Raw genomic sequence first — 22430 nt, 5'->3', positions numbered from 1 at the left:
GGGGGGGGGGGGGGGAGGCAGATGGGCCAGGCCTCAGACCTCAGGCTCCTGGGCAGTGAGGAGCCCCAGGAGGTGCTGGAGTGAAAGGAGAGCTTCTCTGAACTCTGCTTTAGAAGGGGCCTTCTCTCTGGCTGCTGCAGAGTTGGAGACAGGACATCATGGACCAGGGAGGGGAACCATCTGGAAGCTGTTTAGGAGCTGGGAGTCTGGTTGGCTCAGTCGGTCGAGCATCCACCTCTTGATTTCGGCTCAGGTCATGATCTCACGGGTTCAGGAGATTAAGCCCCACGGAGCCTGTTTGGGATTCTCTCCCTCTCTCTGTGCCCCTCCCCTGTGCTCTCTCTCTTCTCAAAACAAATTAAACTTTAAACAAATTTTAAAAACAGTAAAACTATAGAAGTTGTTTAGGAGCAAAGAGTGATGCTGTGGAGTGAGGCGAGAAAGGCTGGTCCCCAGGTTTCTGGCTCAGGGGACCCTGAGGACTCACGGACCCCTGAGTCGGCTGACCCCCAGGAGCCCTGGCCCACTGCCTCTCCGTCCCCTGCCCACGGGCGAGCAACTCCATGGCAGGAAGGTGTAGGCGGCAGGGCAGCTGCAAAGGAGAAGTGGGTCTGGGATGGTGGGTGTGGGTGCGAGTGTGGGTGTGCAGTGAGGGGGTGGGGGAGCCAGGGGCCTGGAGGGGAGCGGGGGCAGGGAGGTGGGGGCGGAATCCCCACCCTCATCACGGTGGTGCCGTTACTACCTTTCGCTCTCAGGACCGCAGAGCCCTTACATTGGACCCGGACGCCTCCTTTAAACCTCACGCCTTCGGGCCGAGCGGACGGAGTCTTGTGGGAACCTGGCATGAGGACCCCGTCCCTAGGAGAGGGTGGGCCAGTGGGGCCGGTCTGGGGCCACTTCCGTGAGCCACTTCTGCACGGGCCACGTGGGCCTCTGTCTGTCTCACTGTGGCTGCACCGGCTCCAGTAGAAAGCACGGGAGGTGGTCTTCAGGGGCCCAAGCCGGAGGAGGACAGCGACCGTTCGCTCGGTGCCTCCTGTGTGCCCGGAGCACGTGCCCAGGACAAAGGGGTAACAGCGAGAAGCGTGTGCGATCCAGGTCAGTGGCATGGGCAGGTGCCTGGCCCTGGACAAACCTCTTCACTCGTGGCTCCTGAAAGGGGAGGGGGCGGGAGGCCTTGAATCTCGACTCTGCAGTTAAGAGAAATTTCCCCAACAGACCAATGTGATAAATATTAGGTTAAATCCTCAACGTAGTCCTTATTTTGGTTTACACAGCTCTTCAGTCAAGATTAGGAATTTCTTTATTCAAGTCTTCTACGTCACTTCTTGACGGAGACGTGTCCGAGAGAGGAGTTAGTTTCACAAATCAATGTGGTTTTTGCAAATTTTTGTTCTTTTGATCATTTTTACTCACTTAAGATTTTTATTTAAAATATTTTTCATGTTTACTTATTTTGAGAGAGAAAGAGACAGAGCACAAGCAGGGAGGGGGCAGAGAGAGAGAGAGAGAGACAGAGAGAGAATCCCAAGCAGGCTCCTGTGCTGCCAGTGCAGAGCCCAATGTGGGGCACAATCTCACAAACCATGAGATCATGATCTGAGCCGAAATCAAGAGCCGAGCTGGGCACTTAGCCGACTGAGCCACCCAGGTGCCCCAAGATTTTTATTTATTTTTATTTACTTATTTAATAATCTCTGCACCCAACGTGGGGCTTGAATTCACAACCCCGAGATCAAGCGTCACATGCTCCACTGATTGAGCCAGCCAGGTGCCCTGATGGTTTTTACTTTAAATAATTTGATATCATCACCTCATACGTACTGAATAGAAAATAAGGGACTTTGTAGCTGAAAAAAGCCTACCTAATCGAATGTCTCTTAGTGTTCTCACGTTTTCGTTCCCTGATGAATTGTTTAAAAGAATAGTTAATTTGGGGTCAGGGGAAAAGGAGTCTCCAACGATCTTTGTCCCTCAAATTCCCCCCCGAAACACCCTCCCAATGGCTCTGACACAGGCAGTATTATAATGTCCGTTTTCCAGATGGGGAACAGGGACTCTCGAGGGCAAAGGGATGACCCAGTGCGAACGGGGAGTCTGGACAGGGTCTGTGCCCACCCGGCTGCGAAGCGTGGCCGGTGCCCTTCGTGCCTCGGGGACAGGGTGGGGGAAATGAGGAAACTGCCAGTTGGACCAGCTCAGTGTCAAGCTGGGGCAGTCCCTGGGCGACAGAGACGCCTGGCCCCCTAGATCTAATTGTGAAAGTACGCGGAGACCCAGGATGCGTGCGCTCCTGACGTAAAAGTTGCTTTTGTTGTAATTCTGTAATACCTGAACACGTTCTCATGAAAAAACCCTCAAACCATACAGAAATCTGTGAGTAAGAAAGGGCCTTCCCCTGCTGTCCCCAGAGGGAGCCTGTGGACTTTTTCCTCCTATCCTGCCTTGCGCCTTTAAATTCTCACGTAAGTTCCTGCGGAAGAGCAGGTATTGTGATTCCTATAGGGGTCCGAAGTGTGAGCTGTTCTGTTGGCTTCCCTGCCCTCCTGGGCCCTGTGGGCTCTCCCCTTCGATTTCGTCGCAGGAGCAGGAGCAGCCAGGGTCCCCAGGGTAGAGACTCCCTTTGCCTTTCTCGTGTGTTTAGCTCTGACAAACAGGACACTGCCAGAAAGTCCCTCTCGCTGGGGACAGCGGGAAGAATGTGGCTTTGGGCCTCTGGACACTAGGACAAGGGGTGGGAGAGGCAGGGGATGGATACGAAGTCCTTGTGGGGCTGGAGAGTCCCCGGCCCTTCTCCCCCTGACTCCAAGCTGTGCAAGGGCAGCTACGCCCTTCCATGAAGCAGTTACAAAATCCTTGCCCAGATTTTCACAGGCCCAAGCTGCCTGTCCTCCAGCCCTCATCCCCACCTCCATACATGCACACGTGCACGCACACACGCGCAGTCTAACGCTCCTCGGGGTTGCTGGCCAGGGCAGCCCGTTCTCAGCATGGCCCGGAGAGAGAGGACACGGCCCTCAAAGTGAGGTCAGAACGGAGACCCCAGCTCATTAGCATCACAGCCACAGGGAGTAGAGTCCTCATCTCTGGGCTCCAGGCCAGCAGGTGGAAGGCGGAAGGCTGCTGTAAGGCAGGGGTGGGGAGGTGAGAGAGCAGGGAGCCTCCCCAGCGGCTGCCTTCCCTCAGGCCTCATTCAAGGCACCAGGCGGGGACAAGGGCCCCTGGCTCTGGACCTCCTTCAGGTTTTTGGTCCCGTATGAATGATGCACAGGCCGACTCCGTGAGCAGACACCTCCATTCGTTCACCAAATATTTACTGAGATTCACTATGTACCAGGCACTGTTCTATGTTCTGGGGAGACAACCGGGACAAAACCTAAATGGTGAAACCGTACAGTAGGTAAGGGGCTGGGAAGTGCTGGGGAGACAATTTCAGGAGGGAAGGGTGGCAGGGAGGGCCTGGCGGGGGGGGGGGCCGGGAAGGCTTGCTGAGACCTCGGAACACAGGGATGGAGGGGAGAGTGACTCCCCCAGGATGTCTAGGGAGGAGCAGACGAGGCCCAGGGAACGGCACAGCAACCAGGAAAACGGCAGTGGCCAGTACCGACTAGTCACCTGCCTGGCCCTGTGCCCTGCATGAATCCACAGTGCTTGCCTCAACCCCGTAGGGGAGGTGGCATCGTGAATATCACTTTACAAAGAGGAAAGCAGGGTCAGAAGGATCAGGGGCGAGCCACGCAGCCCCCCGGTCCTGAGCTCTCACCACTGCTACCACGGCACACACATCTGTGGGGTCCTCTCCTGGTCAGCAGGTGGGAGGAGGTCAGGTCCAGCCCTTGAGGAGCCTGTGGCTGAACACGGCAGAGGATGATCAGGTTCTGGGAGCCCTCTGGGCCTGGCTCTGCAGGGCCATTATATCGCCAGACCGGGCATCTGACAAATGTTAGCTCCCGGGGATCCCCAAATGCCTTTGGCATTTCTTCTGATGTAAGAGTGCGGCCTCCAAGGAAGGCTGCCTTCCGTCCAGGTCAGGGGCACTGGGACAACCCACCCTCTCTCCCTTCCAGAGCTGGTCCTCAGCAGCCCTCAGTCCACAGGGTCAAACTCAGGTGGGACTCCGATTTGGGCAGGGCCTGACAACGCATCACGTTGTCCCCACCCTCCACGCCTCTGCCCCTTGAGTCTCCAGGTATCTACGAGAAGTCTTTCCACACTGATTCTCTGCCTGCATCCTTATGGCCCCAGGGGAGGCTGCGGGAAGGAGGTTAAGCCGGCAGGTACCTCGGGCAAAGGGTACCTTTCTGCCCGGGGGCCTGTCAGGTAGGCCTGGCCCAGCACCAGGTACGTGGGGGGAGGGGCAGGCTGTGGCAGGCCTTTATCTCAAGAACTCCCCAGGGCTCCCCTTGCCGCCCACACCCCTGGGCACAACCAGCCTGTGGAGGGCACACACGGGGCAGGTGCAGCTGAGACTTAACACGAACCTCAAGAGGCTGTGGGGATGGGAAGACAGGAAGTGATCCGCCCCAGGTCACACTGCAAGTTGGCCACAGACCCCAAGTCAGTGAGACTCGGAGGCTGGGTCCTTTCCCACTGCATCACTTCCCCTCTGTGACCAGGGTCCCCTGTCTGAGCCCGGCCCTGGGCCGCCCCTGCGTTTGCTCACTGAGGGGTGAAGGAGGCTCAGGTGCCACGTTGCAGAGCCCCCTCCTCGGCAGGGGTGGGAAACACCATCAGATCAGGGCCAGAACATGCAGGCCTGGGCCATCTCCTACGGAGGGTGTGAGCTCCCTGGGGTGGGCCCCAGGAACAAAGAACCTGGGACCCCGAACAGGCCCCGCCCCTCTGAGAGCCTCAGATACCTCATCTATACAGCAGGGGCCCGAACCCCCCTCTTCCCTCCGCATACACGGCATGGATGCGGCAGCTCAAGGTCCGGCACGAAGGCCTCTCCTCCAGGAGCCTCAGGCCGCCCACCCATTCAGACCGCTAGCCCACCCCCTGTAACTGCCTCCAACATGCCCACCTTGAGACCAAGGCCAGCCTGAGAGTTCTGACGTTTGCTTAAAGTCTTGTGTTTAAAATAACGGTTTCTCATGCTCAGTCCTGACACCGGCTGGGGAGAGAGGTGTTAATTAGCCTGATCTCGTTCTACAGATAAGGAACCTGAGGCTCTCGGAGGGTAAGTGACCTGCCCAAGGTCACGAGATCATAAGAAGCCAAGGGCAGCCTCTCCCGTCTCCCTCCACCGTGGTGATCCCACACGGCACCGAGCACCAATTCCAGGCACCACTGGGGTGTAAAGACTGGTTTTCCATCACTTCCCTTGATAGGACTGCCTCCCAGGCCGTATCCCTGGTCTCCAGACAGGGCCGAGCAGCCACACTCCCTGGCCAGGGGCAGCAGGCCTGGGAGGGCTGCTAACTGCTGGTTGGGAACTGATTGCTCAGCTCTGCTGTGGGGCAGAGGCGGCCTCTGGTTCCTGGGCCCCTGCCAAGCCCGCTAGAGCTGGCAGCAGTTGACAGCATCGTGTTCCCCCGGCACTTGGAAAGCTCTCAAGTCCTTGGCTGGAGTGTGATGCCACTTCTCTTGTTAAATGGCACCAGGTGGCAAAGAAAACACGGCACAGAGACTCGATAGAGAGAGAGAGAGAGAGAGAGGGAATGTGCCCCATGCTGGCTGGGGGGAGGTTAAGGGTTATGGGAGGACTTCCCCCTGTCTCCGATAAGGGACATGCTCAACAGAGGCAGGCAGGCTGTATCCACACTGCCTTCCTCCCCTGCTTGGATACATGCTCCATTAGCTCCCAAAGACCTGCCCGCCCTCCACCTGCTCCCCACGCTGCCCTGCAAAACCCCACCCTTTATGGCCCAGGGTACCAAGAAGGCTGGCTTTCCCTGGACCTCTGCCGATCCTGCCCATCTCCTCTGAGATCAACAACCATTTTTATCTCTCACCTTGGCCTCTTCCTTCAACCCTGGATGCGTCCATCTCAGCACAGAAGCTGGCCTGCCTTCCCCGACACTGAGGAGCCCCTCGAGCGGGCCGCGGGCGTGTTGTGAGCCCCGTGCTTGAAGCCGTGACTGTCCTGGCACGGGCAGCGCTCCTGCCCTGCTCCCCGCCCCCTCCTCCAGCAGGTCTGCCCCTGTGCTAATGGCCACCTTGGCACCTCGCAGTCCTGTCCTGAGGTGCGGACCCCGCCCCAAGCGAGTGGCTCCTTAAGAGCCTGCCCTTCCCGGTAGCTGCTTTCTCGGGCATGAGGCCTGTGCGTCCACTTCTGGGCCTGCCCAGAAGTGCCCAAACCTTTGTTCAACCATTAGGCACGTAAGAAAACAACTGGAAGGAAAAAGAAGGTGGGGCCGGAGGTCGGCTGCCCGAATGGCTCTGTGACAAGGACACACCTCTGGTGACAGCAGTGCTTTGTCAGCTGAAGTAGGGAAACATGGTCCACCTCACAGGATCTGCTGGGGGTCACAGGAGCAGTGGCGCGAGGAGACTGGAGCGTGTGGTGCCCTGCTGTGTTGGGGACGCTGGGGACCCTGACCCGAATCTGCGGGGCTGACGTTCTCAGGGGGGCCCACAGGATGGCCTCAAATCAGCCCGGTGTTTGGCCGCCAAAACCTACTGAGCACTAGGGGTGCGGTGCTGGGTCAAGCTCTGGCAGAAGCCCACGGAAAGAAGGGCAGGCCGTGTCCTCACGACGCCCGCCATGAGTTTCAAGTCGGCCCAATCTCGCAAAGAGCACGGGCTGGGGCTGGGGCTGTGGCAGTGCCGGCCCTGCCCGGGGTGCCAGGCTGGGGCACGAGGAGGCCCCAGCACAGACAAGCAGGGTAGGGGTGGGGGGAGCCGGCATGGTCCAAGGGAGCCCAGACCTGGCTCTCCTCCTGAGGTCTCGTCCACCAACCCCCGTTTGCCCCCAAACTCCTGTGTGCCCAGCTGGCCACCGAGGAGCGGCAGGAGCCCCGACCTGGCTGACAGCATTTCTGGATTCCGACCCTGGCACTTTGGCAAATTCTAACTAGACCCAAAGGAGAAGAGGAGCCACGGTCAAGGCACAACCTCTCACTGCCGAGCGGGGAGCCAGCCCATAATTCTCTGCAACTTAGGAGTTCACAAACGGTTTAATTCCTGGCTTTGCACCAGCTTTTGAACCCAGTTCTGTGTGATTTCAAACAATGGTTACTGTTCCCTGAGCAATTGGCTGGCACCTTGATACAACGGATTATGAAATACCTAGAGCACACAACAAGTGGAGGGAGAAATACAACCACAGCCTTGTCCCCTCGGTCACTTCACTCAGTCCTCACAACCCAACAAGGTCAGCAGGACGACCTCCACTCCGCACCCGGGGAAACTGAGGCTCCAAACGGCAACACCAGGTTCCTGAAGAACGGCAAGGCCAGGATGTGGGTCGGATTGGGTCACAGAGTGCAATGCCCCCTCTGCCCGGCCCTCCTCACTGTTCCGAGTCCGTGTCCTCATCTGCAAAATCAAGGTGATGGAGGAGGCCAGCGGTTTTCTGAATCGTTTTGAGCCGTGGACGCTTTGTTCAAATGGAGCCTGAAGTGGCGATGTATCCGGGCAGGTGGGTGAAGACACGGGCTCTGCGGGAGGGAAGGAGCTGCAGGCCCGCCAGCTGGGCTCCCCACTGGAGCGCGGACGAGTTGGGACGAGTTGGGTCGTGCGGGCATCTGACCGCCGAGCCAGGGCCCGCCAAGCCCCGACCCCGTCTTCAGCGACAGCGGAAGTCTACCAGTCACCAGGCGGGGGGGCGGCGGCTCGGGGGCCAGCAGTCCTTACAGGTCCTCTGGGGCCAGGGTCTCAGAGCTCCTCAGCAGGGACAGCAGGTTCAGGGCTGAGACACCGGGCACGTGGCCAGCGCAGATCTGCAGCATGCGTACCAGGCGCTGTGCCATGGTGGCCCGAAAGCCTTCTATCTGCAGGGGGAGAAGAGAGGATGGGGGAGGCGGGTCGGGGGCAACCGGTCCTGCCGCACGGCCCGCCAGAAGGGGCTGGAAGCCGAGATATGGGGCTTAGCAGGCAAGGTTGGCGAAGCTGGGTAAACTGTCTAGTGGCCGCAGAACAGGGATCTGGATCCGGGCTAGTTCCAGACAGCGCCCGGGAGGCAGAGGCCCCGAAGGCTCCTTACCTGGGAGCTGAGGGATGGAAAAGGGGGGCCGACAGGCAGTGGCCCTCAGGGGGACAGGGAGGTGCCATCAACAAAGAGTCCCTGCTTTTGAAGGCAGGGGCCCAGAGGCGCTGTGGGGTGGGGTCACGTAGGGCGGGTGACTCTGTTCCAGGGCCTGGCACCAGGGAATCAGTGCCTGGTGAAGGAAGAACGATGCTGAGCCGCCCTCCCCCGCCAAACGGGGCTGGCGCCGCAGGACCAGCTCGTCCTCCCTCTGCTCCTGCTTTGACCGGGGAAGGGGGCATGAGCGTCCAACCAGTCGCCCAAACTAGGGACTGGGCACCCTCGGCCCTCCTGCTCTTGCTTCCGCCTTTGTCACTTGCGACTCCTCTTTCCAAATCCAGAGGCAGCTGTCCTTCTCCCCGAGTGTCCTCTCAGCAGACCCTGCCGTAGCCGCGCCCCGTCCCTGGGATGCTTTTCTACCTGCCCCCGGGACCCCACACTCCCCTGGCCTCTCCTCTCCTCTGGCCTCACGGGCTGCCCCCTCCTCTGTGCCACATCTAAGGGATCCATTTAAACCCACATCACGTAAGTGGAAAATAAAAATAAGTAAAACCCATGTCGGGCCACACCCCTCCCTGCCCCCACACCCCTCCCTGTGGCTCCAGTTTTACTCAGAGTGAAAGCCACTGCCTTTACTAAGACCCATGAGGCCCTCCGGCTCTGGCCCCGCTGTCACTCTGACGCATCTCCAGGGAGCCCTCCCTGGGGGACCCTGGACCCACCAGGCAAGTCTCCACACTCCTCTGGCCCCATGTGCTCCTCCACCAGGAGTCTCCACGGCTTGCCTCCCTACTGCCTCCACAGATCTCTTTAACAGTCACCCCCGGCCACTGACACTAAACCTTACTGCTTTACCGCCTCTTGACCGTCACATCCTCATTTTCTAACGCGTTTTACTTTTTTTTTTTTTGTCCTTTTTTTAAAGTTTATTTATTTGAGAGAGACAGAGACAGCATGACTGGGGGAGGAGCAGAGAGAGAGGGAGAGAGAAAATCCCAAACAGTCTCCGTGCTCAGTGCAGAGTCCGACGTGGGGCTCAAACTCATGAACCGTGAGATCATGACCTGAGCCGAAACCAAGAGTCGGATGCTTAAATGACTGAGCCACCCAGGTGCCCCACGCATTTTACTTCTTTACATGTTTCCTCTGCTACGACAGAGCTGAGATTTTTTTTTCCCCCTTTTTTACTGTTTTGCTCTATGCATCCCTTGGGCCCAGAACAGTGCTTGGCACACTGTAAGTACCTAAAAATATCTGTTGACTAAATCCTTACTCTGACTTCCGTGGCCTTCGTCTCAGAAAGAGGCCTCCCAGCTGCTGCTGCCGCTCTCACTCAGGCTCCCCGGCTGGCCTCCTGCAGCAGCCTCGACCCCAAGCCTCAGCTCTGGCCAAGCCTCCTCCAATCCACACACGACACTCCAGAGGTGCGGCCCCCAAACCCAAGCCTGACTACATCAGATGGCTCCTGTCACCTACAGGAAGGAACGGCTTCTTCCCATGCCAGGCCACCAGGTCTCTGCACGTCCTTCACGTCTACACCATGACTGCTGGGTCTAGCCGCCGGGGGTGGAAGTCTCTGCCTCACCAGGTTCTGAGACGGCAGGCTCCATGCCTGACTCATTCGTGTGCTCAGGGAGCAGCGCGGGGCCCCACTGGCAGAGCTAGGAGAGCAGAGCTAGGAGAGCAGAGCTAGGAGATAAATTCACTGGGCCAATCCCACAGCTCCGTGAATGTGTTTCTTCACATGTAAAAGGGGGCTGACAATTCCTACCGTGCCAAGACCTTAAAACATGGCGAAGCTCAAACTCAGATATGTGGAGGACTGTGCCCTAAAAAGGACACCACAGGGGGCGCCTGGGTGGCTCAGTCAGTTAAGCATCGGATTTGGGCTCAGGTCATGATCTCACGGTTCATGAGTTCGAACCTCTCCCCCTCCCCGCGGGTGAGCTCGAGCCCTACTTCGGGTGAGCCCCGTTTCTCTCTCTCTGCCCCTCGTGGGATTCTCTCTCTCTCCACCCCTCGCTCACTTGTACCCACCCCTTCTCTCTCTCAAAAAAATTAACTAAATACAAATAAATAAATAAATAAAAAGGACAGCACAGGTATGAGGAGTGAGGGCTGTCCAACCACCGGGCGCTTCATGTGAGGGAATGCCAGGTTTGCGTTGCCAGCAGGCCAGCTGCTACGGCTGGAACTAGACGGGCGGACGCAGGCCTTTTCCTTGAGAGCGGTCAGGCTCCTCATACCTGGTACGGCCTGCCACCTACTGACCACAAAGAGAACTACACCACACGGCGCCAGGCTGGGGGGCCTCTCAGCCAGAACCACCTAAGGTTTAAGGTACCTAAGCTGTGGGGCAAAGATGATGATTCCCCTTTAGAGACAGGAAGACGAAGGCTGCGTGGGGGAAGTGACTTTCAAAGCCACAGTTAGCAGCCTAAGAAGGAAAAGAGACAGCAGCGTGCAAACCTGCTGGCTCTACCGTTTAACTTACTAGCTGTATGACTGAGCGAGTTGCCTCTCCTCTCCAAGTCTTGGGTTTCTGGGGTATGTTGTGGGGAAAGTCTGGAAGGGTGGGCACTTCGCGTGTGCCCCAGGCCTCAGCATCCTGTGAGGTCAGAGTGCTGACTAAAATAGTCGTCAAGCATGAAAAATGAATTTGTGACCAAGGGGTATGCGCATCTTTATGGGTTCATTGAACAAGGAGATCTGCCCCATCCTCTTATGAGATGGAAATATCTGCCCTTTCTGCTGGTAACAGCCCCAGGCAAATACTGCTAAGACTGACATCTCTTGCCTGTATTCACACCGCCAAATTTCACTTAGAGTTTAATGGGAAAAAAAAGTATTTTTTTTTCTCTTATACAAGTTCACCGATCCCCTGAATTCTACCCTCAGGCCAGAGGGGTCCACAGACCCATGAATAAGAATCCCTGGTCTGGGTGGTGGTAAGGGACAGTGTGCTGACTCAGTTCTCTCTGCATTATATCACTTTACCTTTGGGGACAGGTGCAGGACCAAGAACACAGCGGAAATGAACTTCAAAACCAATAAACACACTCTAAAACCAAGCAGGCCTGCGACGTGGGTGGGGTGGCCCAGGTCCCGGGAGCCCTCAGCAAGCCTCCCAGAGGGGACAGCTGCTGAGCACTTTTAGCAAAACGTCAGGATTCATGTTCCAGAAAGCGAGGCTGGAGAGCGAAGTATATCAGCAAAATAGAAATCTGCTCTGAGACGCTTATAATTAGACTCACCTTATGAGAAACACCAACAGAAGTGAGTTGGGACAGAACGGACACCCTATGTGTCCCTCCAACCCTCTACTCCCCCACCCACCCGCCTTCCCTGCTGAATGTCCTGCCCCAGGCTGGGACTAGACAAGGTCTGGGGTCCAAGGGAGTAAGGGGAACAGGGGCATTCTGACTGAGGACGGACATGAGGGGGCACTGGTTAATGAAACAGACAAGACGCCTGGCCTCACGCCCTTACAGCCCAGCGGGAGAGTGAGATATTAACAAGGACCCACATGACATACATAAAACTTAGTTATGGGAGAAAACGAAGCAAAAGAAGAGAAGGCAACAAGTGATTGCACTTGGCATGAAAGAGGCACTCAGGCTGAATGCATACTGTCACCCTACTTTACATCTGTGCGCCCCAACGCTTAGGGTGACAGACCTACCCAAGGTCCAGCCAGTGAGCAGAGAAGCCAAGATCCAAATTAGGATCTTGTGTCTCCACATCAGGACCTCCTCACTCGGCACTTGACTCTCCAAGAGCACTCTCGACACACCTACTGTGCTGACTGCCCTTTCCCTGCACCCCCTCGATTATTGTCCTTACCTCCAGGTCACAGAAGAACAGAGGACTTCGGTAGGTGTGGGCCAGCTTCATGATCGTGTTTCGGTGGACACTGCAGTGACTCTCTCGCCCAGCTGCAAAGAAGCCGTGAGTGCTACAGGCTGTAATCTCTACCTTCGTGGCAGTCATCCAGGAAGCACTGGGCGAAGTCATTCACTACCTCTATCTGGGCCTCAGCTGCTTACTAGTCAGTGAGGGGACAGTCCTGTTCAACCTTCTTTTCGGGGCAGCCAAGACCATTAAATTAGAAAATAAAGCTGAAAGGGCTTTGAGAGAGTGCTCTATAAAAACCTGAGTTTCCTCATCTAGAAGAGAAGGATGGTAACAGCCCCCACTCCACCGAGTTACTATAGAGATTCGGTGAATTAATATATAGAAATGACCCGGCTTTCATTTATTCATCAATGCTCATTGAGCATAATCTGTGCCAGGCCCTCCCCCCAAGGACTTGGCAGTTCAGCTGGGTGGAGGAGGGCAGCTCAGACACGCTATCGGTGTAGGTGGAAGGGTGGGGAGTCTATACGACAGAAGCATGCGTGGGATGGACACCTCGGGGCCCAGACTGCAGGGCTGGTCAGGGAGGTGAATCCGAGGGGACAGGAAATAGGGGTTAGCTAGACAAAGAAGAAAAAAGCATCCAGGAGAAGCTATATGATAGAATCACGAAGGGCATGGGCTCTGGAATAGGACCATCTAGGTATGAATATGGGCTCTACCACTTTTTAGTTGTGGGCCTTGGACAAGCTGGTTCACCTCAAGGCTCCAGTTTCCTCAGCTCTAAAACCAAGATAACAGTATGTACCTCAGAGGGTTGTTTGTAGCGGAGATTATGTGATCCAGAAACGAAGCACTTTTAGAACAGTGTCTGGTGTGCAGTGAGGGCTCAATAAAGGTCAGTTGTTGCTATTTCCGCTGTTAGTGTTACAAAGGCTCTCAGGAACGGCAGGCCTTGCTCAGAGAAGGAGAAGCTGAACCAAAGAAGGGGCCGGGAACAGGAGACGAGACTAGACAGGAAGGTGGAAGGCCAAAGTTGTGCCTTTACAGGACCGACCGTGGCTTTTACTCTGCAAGCCACAGGGAACCGCCAGGCAACTCTTAGCAATTATCTCAGCAGAACGATCTGCTCAGATTCACTTTCAGAGACACCGCCAACAGGTCAGATTCCAAAGCTCACGTTCTTTGGTCCCTTGGGTGGCCTCAGTAAGAAGTCCCCCACCGCAGTGCCGGCCACACAGCGCCCGCGGTGGGGGGTGGGGGAGGATGCACTTACCGCCGGTGGCAAGGAAGGCTGCCTTCCCCAGGAAGAAGGTGGCGTCCACATAGTGCAGGGATTCCTCCACGTTCCGGAGGCTGGCGCGAGAAAACGAACCACAGGACAAACCTTACCACAGAGAAGGTGGAGGGCTGCGTTCCTCAACCCAGAGAGGCCAAAGGAGAGGAGGGTAAGAGGAAACACCCCTAGAGGAATACTTCATCTTTCATTTTGTTGGAGTATTTTTAATTACAAAATGACTCAAGCCTGTACAACAATCCGATAGTGAATATGGAGGTATTCTGTAAAAAGGAAGTCTCCTCTCCGGCACCACCCTTCTGTCTCAACATCCCCGAGGTAACTGCTGCTGACAGTTTGGGGCGTTATTCCTCTTGCATATGAATTTTTCCTTTATATATATTCTCACACATGCAGACAAATGTTTCTGTGGCACCGATGCTAGATGTAGAATGGCTGCGTCACAGCTATGTGTCTTTTTAAAATGTACCTAGGTGGGCGCCAGGTGCCTCAGTCAGTCGAGTGTCCGACTCTTGGTTTCAGCTCAGGTCATGATCTCGCAGTTTATGGGTTCGAGCTTCACATCGGACTCTGTGCTGACAGTGTGGAGCCTGCTTGGGATTCTCTCTCTCTCCCTCTCTCTCTGCCCCTCCCCTGCTCGTGCTCTCTCTCAAAATAAATAAACTTAATAAATAGGTAGGCAAATAAATATGTAAATAAATGTACCTAGGTATTGCCATATTGCTTTCCAATAAGGTTAGAGTATTTACAGTTACATCGAGTATGTGAAAACACTCTTTTCCTCCAGGAAAAGGGCCCTTTAACCTTCTGGGCCAAGGGTTTCATTCACCGGTGTCCGAGGAATGATAAAGAAATCTGTCATCTCCTGGTCAAAAAGCCATCTTAGTCAGGTGACCCAGGCCAAGGTTTCAGCCTGAACAAGCAAGGCCTAAGGCAAACAGTAAGGATGGCTCTCGGCCCCTCAGTGTGACTACAGAGCAGGATCTCCCCAAAGACCCAGTCAGTTTCGGTGGACAGATGGGTCTCACCCAAAGAACAGATCTGCCGAGTCAGGACCTCTGGCAATCATGGCAGATCTCAGCCCTTTCTCTGCCCCACTGTGGGCCCAAGTCACTGCTCGTCTGTTCCAGCTGGCCAGGCAGCGGGTCTGGACTTGATCCTGCTGCTGGCCGTAGCTGGTATCGATCTGTCCCTGGTTCCAGGTGTTTCCACTACAGCCTTCACTTAACACACACCACATGACGAGGCATGTGCCTTGGTTTCTGTGCTGGCTGCTGCGTCCTGCCTCCCCTCAGTCAGCCATCGCCCCCAAAGGGAGAGAGCGAACCTTCTTCTGTACTCCCCAGGTTGGCTGCAGTCTTGTCCCCAGGTTGCCAGCACCACAGGGAGGCCAGGCTGGGCCCCAAGCATCACCACCCGCTCGTGCTTCCCTGGCTACTACATTGGGCTCCTGACCCTGGACCAGACTTAACAGTCCTGTGCACACATTATGCTCCTCTTACCTTTTACATTAACCCTTCACCTGGAACCTTCTGCTCACTCCCAGTTTTACCTCGGTACCTCAACCTGGTCATCTCCAGCAGAAAGTCTACCCTGCCCTATGTCCTGAGAGTCACAGGTCTTGTTGGGGTTCTCATAGCCCAATGCATCCTTCTTTTATAGTACCTATGCTAGCTACTACAGCTCTGTGTTCAAGAGTCTAGCTTCCTCCCCCAGTGGCTGGGAACACCTTGGGGACAGGGGTCTATTTCATTCATGTCTGTGCCTGCCATCAGGGATACAGAGAAGGCTACAGAAAACATTAGCTCAATGACTGATGGCACTGTTGGGGGTTTACCAGTCTTTTTTTTTTTTTTTTTTTTTTTAATGTTTATTTTTAAAATTTATTTTTGAGAGAGACAGAGAGGGAGGGAGAGAGGATCTCAAGCAGGCTCCATGACGTCAGCACAGAGGCCGATACAGGGCTTGAACTCACGAACCACGAGATCATGACCTGAGCTGAAATCAAGAGTCGGACGCTTAACCGACTGAGCCACCCAGGTGCCCCTATCAGTGTCTTTAAAATATCATACACTTGCCACTGGCTCCCCATCCTCATCCTCTGGGCTAACCCCAGGCAGCCTCTCCCTGTGTCTTCTCCTTCCCGCATAGGTGAGGTCACCATCCCAGGTCTACCTGAGCCCTGAAGGTACCCATTCTCTGGTTCTCACCTGTATTTGCTATGAAGGTTGACCACAAACACGATCAAGTCAATTCGGGGCCGATCCACACTGGAGGGCAGAGGGAGGGACCTTGCCAGGTGGCTGAAAAACAAGAAATTGCAAGACTAGGGGCACCTGGGTGGCTCAGCCAGTTAAGCGTCCGACTTGGGCTCAGGTCATGATCTCACGGTCCGTGAGTTTGAGCCCCGCGTTGGGCTCTGTGCTGACAGCTCAGAGCCCGGAGCCTGCCTCAGGTTCTGTGTCTCCCTCTCTCTCTGATCCTCCCCCACTCGTGCTTTCTCTCTGTCTCTCAAAAATAAACAAACGTTTAAAAAAAATTGCAAGACTAAAGATATATGTACCCACATCACAGTGACCATTCACATACTGACCTTCCTAGGGTAAGACGGTGTCAAGGGCTCCTCCCCTATGCCCCTGATGCTTTTGTGGGCAAGACTCCTCAGGCGAGCATAGGGGCACAGCAGAGCCGGTCCTTTCTAGATGACTTCTGTCTGACTCCTTCTGCCTCAAAGTTGGGAACTGCCTTGGCAAGAGGCATTTGGGGCTATAAGATGGCATGGGGTGAGCCAGCTACACTGTGTGCTGGAAGGGAGATGAGACCCAGAAGAGGGCTGTTAGATTGTGAAGACTAGGGGTTAAGACTGAACCCCCTTGGAGGGCAATAGAAGTCGGCTCAAATCTCAGGTCTGCCAATTACCAGCTATGTGACCTTGGGTAAGTCACCTTCATCACTCTCGCCTGAACTTGTTCCCTCATTGGAGATTCTTTAAAGTGCTGTAACGGGGTTTATTCTCCTAGTAAGGGGTGTTTCAAGTTCCCACGGAGGAGCACCCTTTAGAGTGGGGTCATGCTCCTTCCATATGGACCCTTGCAGCTTATCTATGAAGGGCAATGACACCCACAAACATTCAGTCCCTTGCTTCCCACCAGCAGCTGTTTCTACTCTCCATCAGTTAGAAAAAGAAAAACAAAACCTAATTGCTTAGTCATCTTTTCTCCAAATTAGGGGGGTAACTGAACACTACTCTGTGCCAAGTGCTGCTCAAAGCACTGGGGATTCACTAGTGAACAAAAATCAAAGCCCCTGACCTCAAGGAGCTGACCTTGGGTCCACGGGGGTGGCAGGCTGGAAACAAATAAACAGGGGAACAAGGACATTTCTTATGATGACAAGTGCTAGAGGAACACAGAACACATGTGTGAGAGAGTGATGGAGGGTATCTTAGCTGGAGGCAGATCACGCCTTGAGGGGCTGGCCCCACCTGCGCCCTCCTCTCTGGCAGCTCCTCTGCCCGCCTACAAGAGCAGGCTGCAGTTCAGCCACGGCAGAGCGATGGGACCCCCCCCCCCCCCCCCCCAGCCTCAGCTACTTACACCCTCAGCTCCGAGGCGCAGTCCTCCTTGAGCATCGAATCGGCCAGCTGCTGCAAAAGAGCATCTTCCGTGCCCACCAGCTGTCAGGGAGAGAAGGCGGCCTACTGATGCCTGGGCACAGCAGTCCCGCTGGAGGGCCTGGGGATCAGGCCACAGACCCAAGACCGCTCGACTCCCAGGATTCCCGCTCCCACGCGCACGACGCCGTTTACCGAGAGAGGGCTCCGCCAGGCCCCAGTTGAGGGCCCAGAATGCACCCGCTCCAGTACTGTCTGCACAGCACTTCTTAACTGCCCCAGACTCTGCCTCGGATGGCCGGACCCAAGAGACGCTGGGAAAACCATTACCTGTCCGGCGCTGAACACAGCTTCCCGGGTCCCAGCCCGGCCAGCCGCCCCACCAATCAGAAACCGGAAAAGAGCCCTCCGCGCATCTATTGGTGGGGGCGTCCTTCAGACTCAGAGGGCGGCTACTCCGATTGGTTCAGAATGCGGCCCTCCCGCCCACCACACCCCAGCCCGAAAAGCGCGCATCAGAACCTCAGAGAGGCCAGAGGGCCAGACAGACGGTGGAGGCCCCGCCAAAGAGGAAAGGCGGTCAGGGGAAGCGGAGCAGCTGACGCCTACCAAGATGGTGGCCGTGTTCAGGCCAGGCTGCTTATCCAGCGGCCGCAACACCGACATCCCAGTCGGCGGGTGAACCGCAGCTCTGGAAGTGCGCGCGGATCTTTCAAAATGAGGGAGGCCCGCCCTTAAGTGCAAGACCGAGGGTCGCGTGACCATAGTTGGGCGGGGCTTCGCGTGGTAGAGCAACTCTCTTAAAGGAATCCACATCCGCTTTTTTGATGGGGGCGTTCCAGCGCCGGCCCCCAGGCTCTTAAAGTGCTGTCAAGGGGACAGGCCTTGCCTCAGAGAAAGAAGGTGTTCAGTGATTCATTTGTTCGTTTTTGTTCACTAAGGCTCATTCATCATGCTCTTTTTTTTTTTTTTCTCCTTCATGGTTCTTTATTTTGAGAGAGGGGCGCGCGACGGGGGAGGGCCAGAGAGAGAGAGAGAGAGAGAGAGAGAGAGAGAGAGAGAGAAATCCAAGCAGGCTCTGACTCGGGGCTCAATCTCATGTCCCATGAGATCATGACCCGAGCTGAAATCAAGAGTCCGAGGCTTAATGGACTGAGCCACCCAGGCACCCCATTTCATCATACTCTTGATTCCTTCCCAACCTGCCCCTCTCATTTCTTCTTCCCCATCTCATTTGACTCCATCCATGCAGCTGCTCAGAACAAAAACTTGAGGTCATTCTTGGCTCCTCTTCTTCATCCCCCACATCCAACCCATAAGCCAGCCTGCGAGTTCTAGTCTTAAAATGCATCCAGAAGCTGACCACTTCTCACCGCCTCCACTACCACTACTAGGACAAGCCACTGTCATCTCTCACCTGGACTATTGTAACAACCTTCTCACCGGCTCCCTGCTTCCACTCTGGTCCCCAGGGCTACCGGTTCTTCTCCACACAGCAATCTGAGTCATCCCTATAAAACAGAACCTGATCAAAACCCACCAATAGTTCCCATCTCATTCAGCGTACGTTGCAAACGGCTTACATGGACTGTGAGGCTCTATGTGTTCTGGTCCCTGACAATCTCCCTGACCCATCTTCTGCTCTTCTCCCTCTTACACTCCTCTAGCCACATGGGCCACTAGGCTGTTCTTCAAAGTATTCCAAGCATCCTCCCACCTCCTGCCTTGTCCCTGCGGCTCCCTGTGGCTGAAAAGTTCTTCTCCCCCATAGTCACTTGGCTCGTTTCCTCACTTCCTCCATGTTTCTGCTCCAAGGCTACTTTAGCAGAGAGGCCATTCTTAACAACTCTATGTAAAATAGCAAGTCTCAGTGGGGTGCCTGGGTGGTCGGTTAAGCATCCGACTTTGGCTCAGGTCATAATCTCATGGTTTGTGAGTTCGAGCCCCGCGTCAGGCTCTTTGCTGACAGCTTGGAGCCTGGAGCCTGCTTTGGATTCTGTGTCTCCCTCTCTCTCTGCCCCTCCCCTGCTCTTGCTCTGCCTTTCTCTCTCTCTCTCAAAAATAAATGTTTATTTAAAAAAAATTTTTTTTAACATTTATTTATTTTTGAGACAGAGAGAGACAGAGCATGAGCAGGGGAGGGTCAGAGAGAGAGGGAGACACAGAATCCGAAACAGGCTCCAGGCTCTGAGCTGTCAGCCCAGAGCCCGATGCGGGGCTCGAACTCACGGACCACGAGATCATGACCTGAGCCAAAGTCGAACGCCCAACCGACTGAGCCACCCAGGTGCCCCAAAAATAAATAAATATTTTTAAAAAATTAAAAAAAATAGCAAGTCTCGGGGAGCCTGGTTGGCTCAGTTGGTAGAGCATGCCCCTGTTGATCTTGGGGTTGTGAGTTCAGGGGTGTACATAAAAAAATAATAATTACCAAAAAAACTCATTATCTTTATTTCATTTTTATTTGAGAGAGAGGGAGAGAGAAAAACTGTGTTTGAGCAGGGGAGAGGGACAGAGAAAAAGGGAAAGAATCCTAAGCAGGCTCCATGCGCAACACAGAGCCCAATGTGGGGCTCAATCCCACAACCCTGGGATCATGACCTGAGCTGAAATCAACAGTCAGACGCTCAACCAACTGAGCCACCCAGGCGCCCTGAAAAAAACCCCATTATCTTTAAAAAAATAGCAAGTCTCCCCCATATTCCCTGTCTTCCTTTTTTCTGCTCTATTTTCTCAATAGCACTAATCTCCACTTCACATACAGTTAAGAACTGTACAGCCTGTGTGATTTTACAGTATTTACAAACTAATAAACTGTCACTGTTTATTATTGTTCAGTAATAGTCCATTACTGTTTCATGGATGCTGGCAGAAGACATGAAACTCCTGGGTAAGATTTGTCTCTTATGTTTCCCATTACTCATGCTAAACCAGTAGCTAGGGCTTTATGTTTGTGTGTGCCAGTGCCCCATGTCCCCCAAGCCCTGCAAAGGACCCATCATGGAGGCCCATACACCTGGTGGATGGCAGCCCCGAGGAGGAACACGGGGATTAGAGATTCACTGCTTTTATTTTATTTATTTTTTTTTGATGTACTGAATATTTATTTATTTTTTTTTAATTTTTTTTTTTATATATGAAATTTATTGTCAAATTGGTTTCCATACAACACCCAGTGCTCATCCCAAAAGGTGCCCTCCTCAGTACCCATCACCCACCCTCTCCTCCCTCCCACCCCCCATCAACCCTTAGTTTGTTCTCAGTTCTCAACAGTCTCTTATGCTTTGGCTCTCTCCCACTCTAACCTCTTTTTTTTTTTTTTTTTTTTTTGTTCCCCTCCCCCATGGGTTTCTCTTAAGTTTCTCAGGATCCACATAAGAGTGAAACCATATGGTATCTGTCTTTCTCTGTATGGCTTATTTCACTTAGCATCACACTCTCCAGTTCCATCCACGTTGCTACAAAAGGCCATATTTCATTTTTTCTCATTGCCACGTAGTACTCCATTGTGTATATAAACCACAATTTCTTTATCCATTCATCAGTTGATGGACATTTAGGCTCTTTCCATAATTTGGCTATTGTTGAGAGTGCTGCTATGAACATTGGGGTACAAGTGCCCCTATGCATCAGTACTCCTGTGTCCCTTGGATAAATTCCTAGCAGTGCTATTGCTGGGTCATAGGGTAGGTCTATTTTTAATTTTCTGAGGAACCTCCACACTGCTTTCCAGAGCGGCTGCACCAATTTGCATTCCCACCAACAGTGCAAGAGGGTTCCCGTTTCTCCACATCCTCTCCAGCATCTATAGTCTCCTGATTTGTTCATTTTGGCCACTCTGACTGGCGTGAGGTGATATCTGAGTGTGGTTTTGATTTGTATTTCCCTGATAAGGAGCGACGCTGAACATCTTTTCATGTGCCTGTTGGCCATCCGGATGTCTTCTTTAGAGAAGTGTCTATTCATGTTTTCTGCCCATTTCTTCACTGGGTTATTTGCTTTTCGGGTGTGGAGTTTGGTGAGCTCTTTATAGATTTTGGATACTAGCCCTTTGTCCGATATGTCATTTGCAAATATCTTTTCCCATTCCGTTGGTTGCCTTTTAGTTTTGTTGGTTGTTTCCTTTGCTGTGCAGAAGCTTTTTATCTTCATAAGGTCCCAGCAATTCACTTTTGCTTTTAATTCCCTTGCCTTTGGGGATGTGTCGAGTAAGAGATTGCTACGGCTGAGGTCAGAGAGGTCTTTTCCTGCTTTCTCCTCTAAGGTTTTGATGGTTTCCTGTCTCACATTCAGGTCCTTTATCCATTTTGAGTTTATTTTTGTGAATGGTGTGAGAAAGTGGTCTAGTTTCAACCTTCTGCATGTTGCTGTCCAGTTCTCCCAGCACCATTTGTTAAAGAGACTGTCTTTTTTCCATTGGATGTTCTTTCCTGCTTTGTCAAAGATGAGTTGGCCATACGTTTGTGGGTCTAGTTCTGGGGTTTCTATTCTATTCCATTGGTCTATGTGTCTGTTTTTCTGCCAATACCATGCTGTCTTGATGATGACAGCTTTGTAGTAGAGGCTAAAGTCTGGGATTGTGATGCCTCCTGCTTTGGTCTTCTTCTTCAAAATTACTTTGGCTATTCGGGGCCTTTTGTGGTTCCATATGAATTTTAGGATTGCTTGTTCTAGTTTCGAGAAGAATGCTGGTGCAATTTTGATTGGGATTGCATTGAATGTGTAGATAGCTTTGGGTAGTATTGACATTTTGATAATATTTATTCTTCCAATCCATGAGCAGGGAATGTCTTTCCATTTCTTTAAATCTTCTTCAATTACCTTCATAAGCTTTCTATAGTTTTCAGCATACAGATCCTTTACATCTTTGGTTAGATTTATTCCTAGGTATTTTATGCTTCTTGGTGCAATTGTGAATGGGATCAGTTTCTTTATTTGTCTTTCTGTTGCTTCATTGTTAGTGTATAAGAATGCGACTGATTTCTGTACATTGATTTTGTATCCTGCAACTTTGCTGAATTCATGTATCAGTTCTAGCAGACTTTTGGTGGAGTCTATCGGATTTTCCATGTATAATATCATGTCATCTGCAAAGAGCGAAAGCTTGACTTCATCTTTGCCAATTTTGACGCCTTTGATTTCCTTTTGTTGTCTGATTGCTGTTGCTAGAACTTCCAGCACTATGTTAAATAACAGCGGTGAGAGTGGGCATCCCTGTCGTGTTCCTGATCTCAGGGAAAAAGCTCTCAGTTTTTCCCCGTTGAGGATGATGTTAGCTGTGGGCTTTTCATAAATGGCTTTTATGATCTTTAAGTATGTTCCTTCTATCCCGACTTTCTCAAGAGTTTTTATTAAGAAAGGGTGCTGGATTTTGTCGAAGGCCTTTTCTGCATCGATTGACAGGATCATATGGTTTTTCTCCTTTTTTTTGTTAATGTGATGTATCACGTTGATTGATTTGCGAATGTTGAACCAGC

The 22430-nt window shown here is 53.3% G+C and overlaps 1 protein-coding gene across 3 annotated transcripts; it reads right to left on the bottom strand.

Moving 5' to 3' along the window:
- Positions 1–2: 2 nt before the first annotated feature.
- CENPM (centromere protein M) lies at positions 3–17698 on the bottom strand. Of its 3 annotated transcripts, none has more exons than XM_086712145.1 (6): positions 17563–17698; positions 16937–17016; positions 15551–15643; positions 13320–13399; positions 12032–12123; positions 3–1190 (listed from the first exon to the last, which is right to left on the bottom strand). In XM_086712145.1, the coding sequence occupies exons 1-6, from the start codon at positions 17617–17619 to the stop codon at positions 1140–1142; spliced, it is 453 nt and encodes a 150-aa protein (XP_086568271.1). In that variant the 5' UTR covers positions 17620–17698; the 3' UTR covers positions 3–1139. The 3 variants fall into 3 exon arrangements, with proteins under 3 accessions (XP_086568271.1, XP_025782623.1, XP_086568272.1); XM_025926838.2 differs by lacking the exon at positions 3–1190 and adding an exon at positions 7100–7934; XM_086712146.1 differs by lacking the exons at positions 3–1190; positions 17563–17698 and adding exons at positions 7100–7934; positions 17284–17304.
- Positions 17699–22430: the final 4732 nt, after the last annotated feature.

The sequence above is a fragment of the Puma concolor genome, chromosome B4, assembly GCF_028749965.1.
Source record: "Puma concolor isolate L17-30 chromosome B4, mPumCon1.1.hap2, whole genome shotgun sequence".
In the NCBI taxonomy this organism is placed as follows: Eukaryota; Metazoa; Chordata; class Mammalia; order Carnivora; family Felidae; genus Puma; species Puma concolor.
The sequence above is the reverse complement of the archived record's forward strand: the minus strand, read 5'-3'. Positions and strand labels throughout refer to the sequence as shown.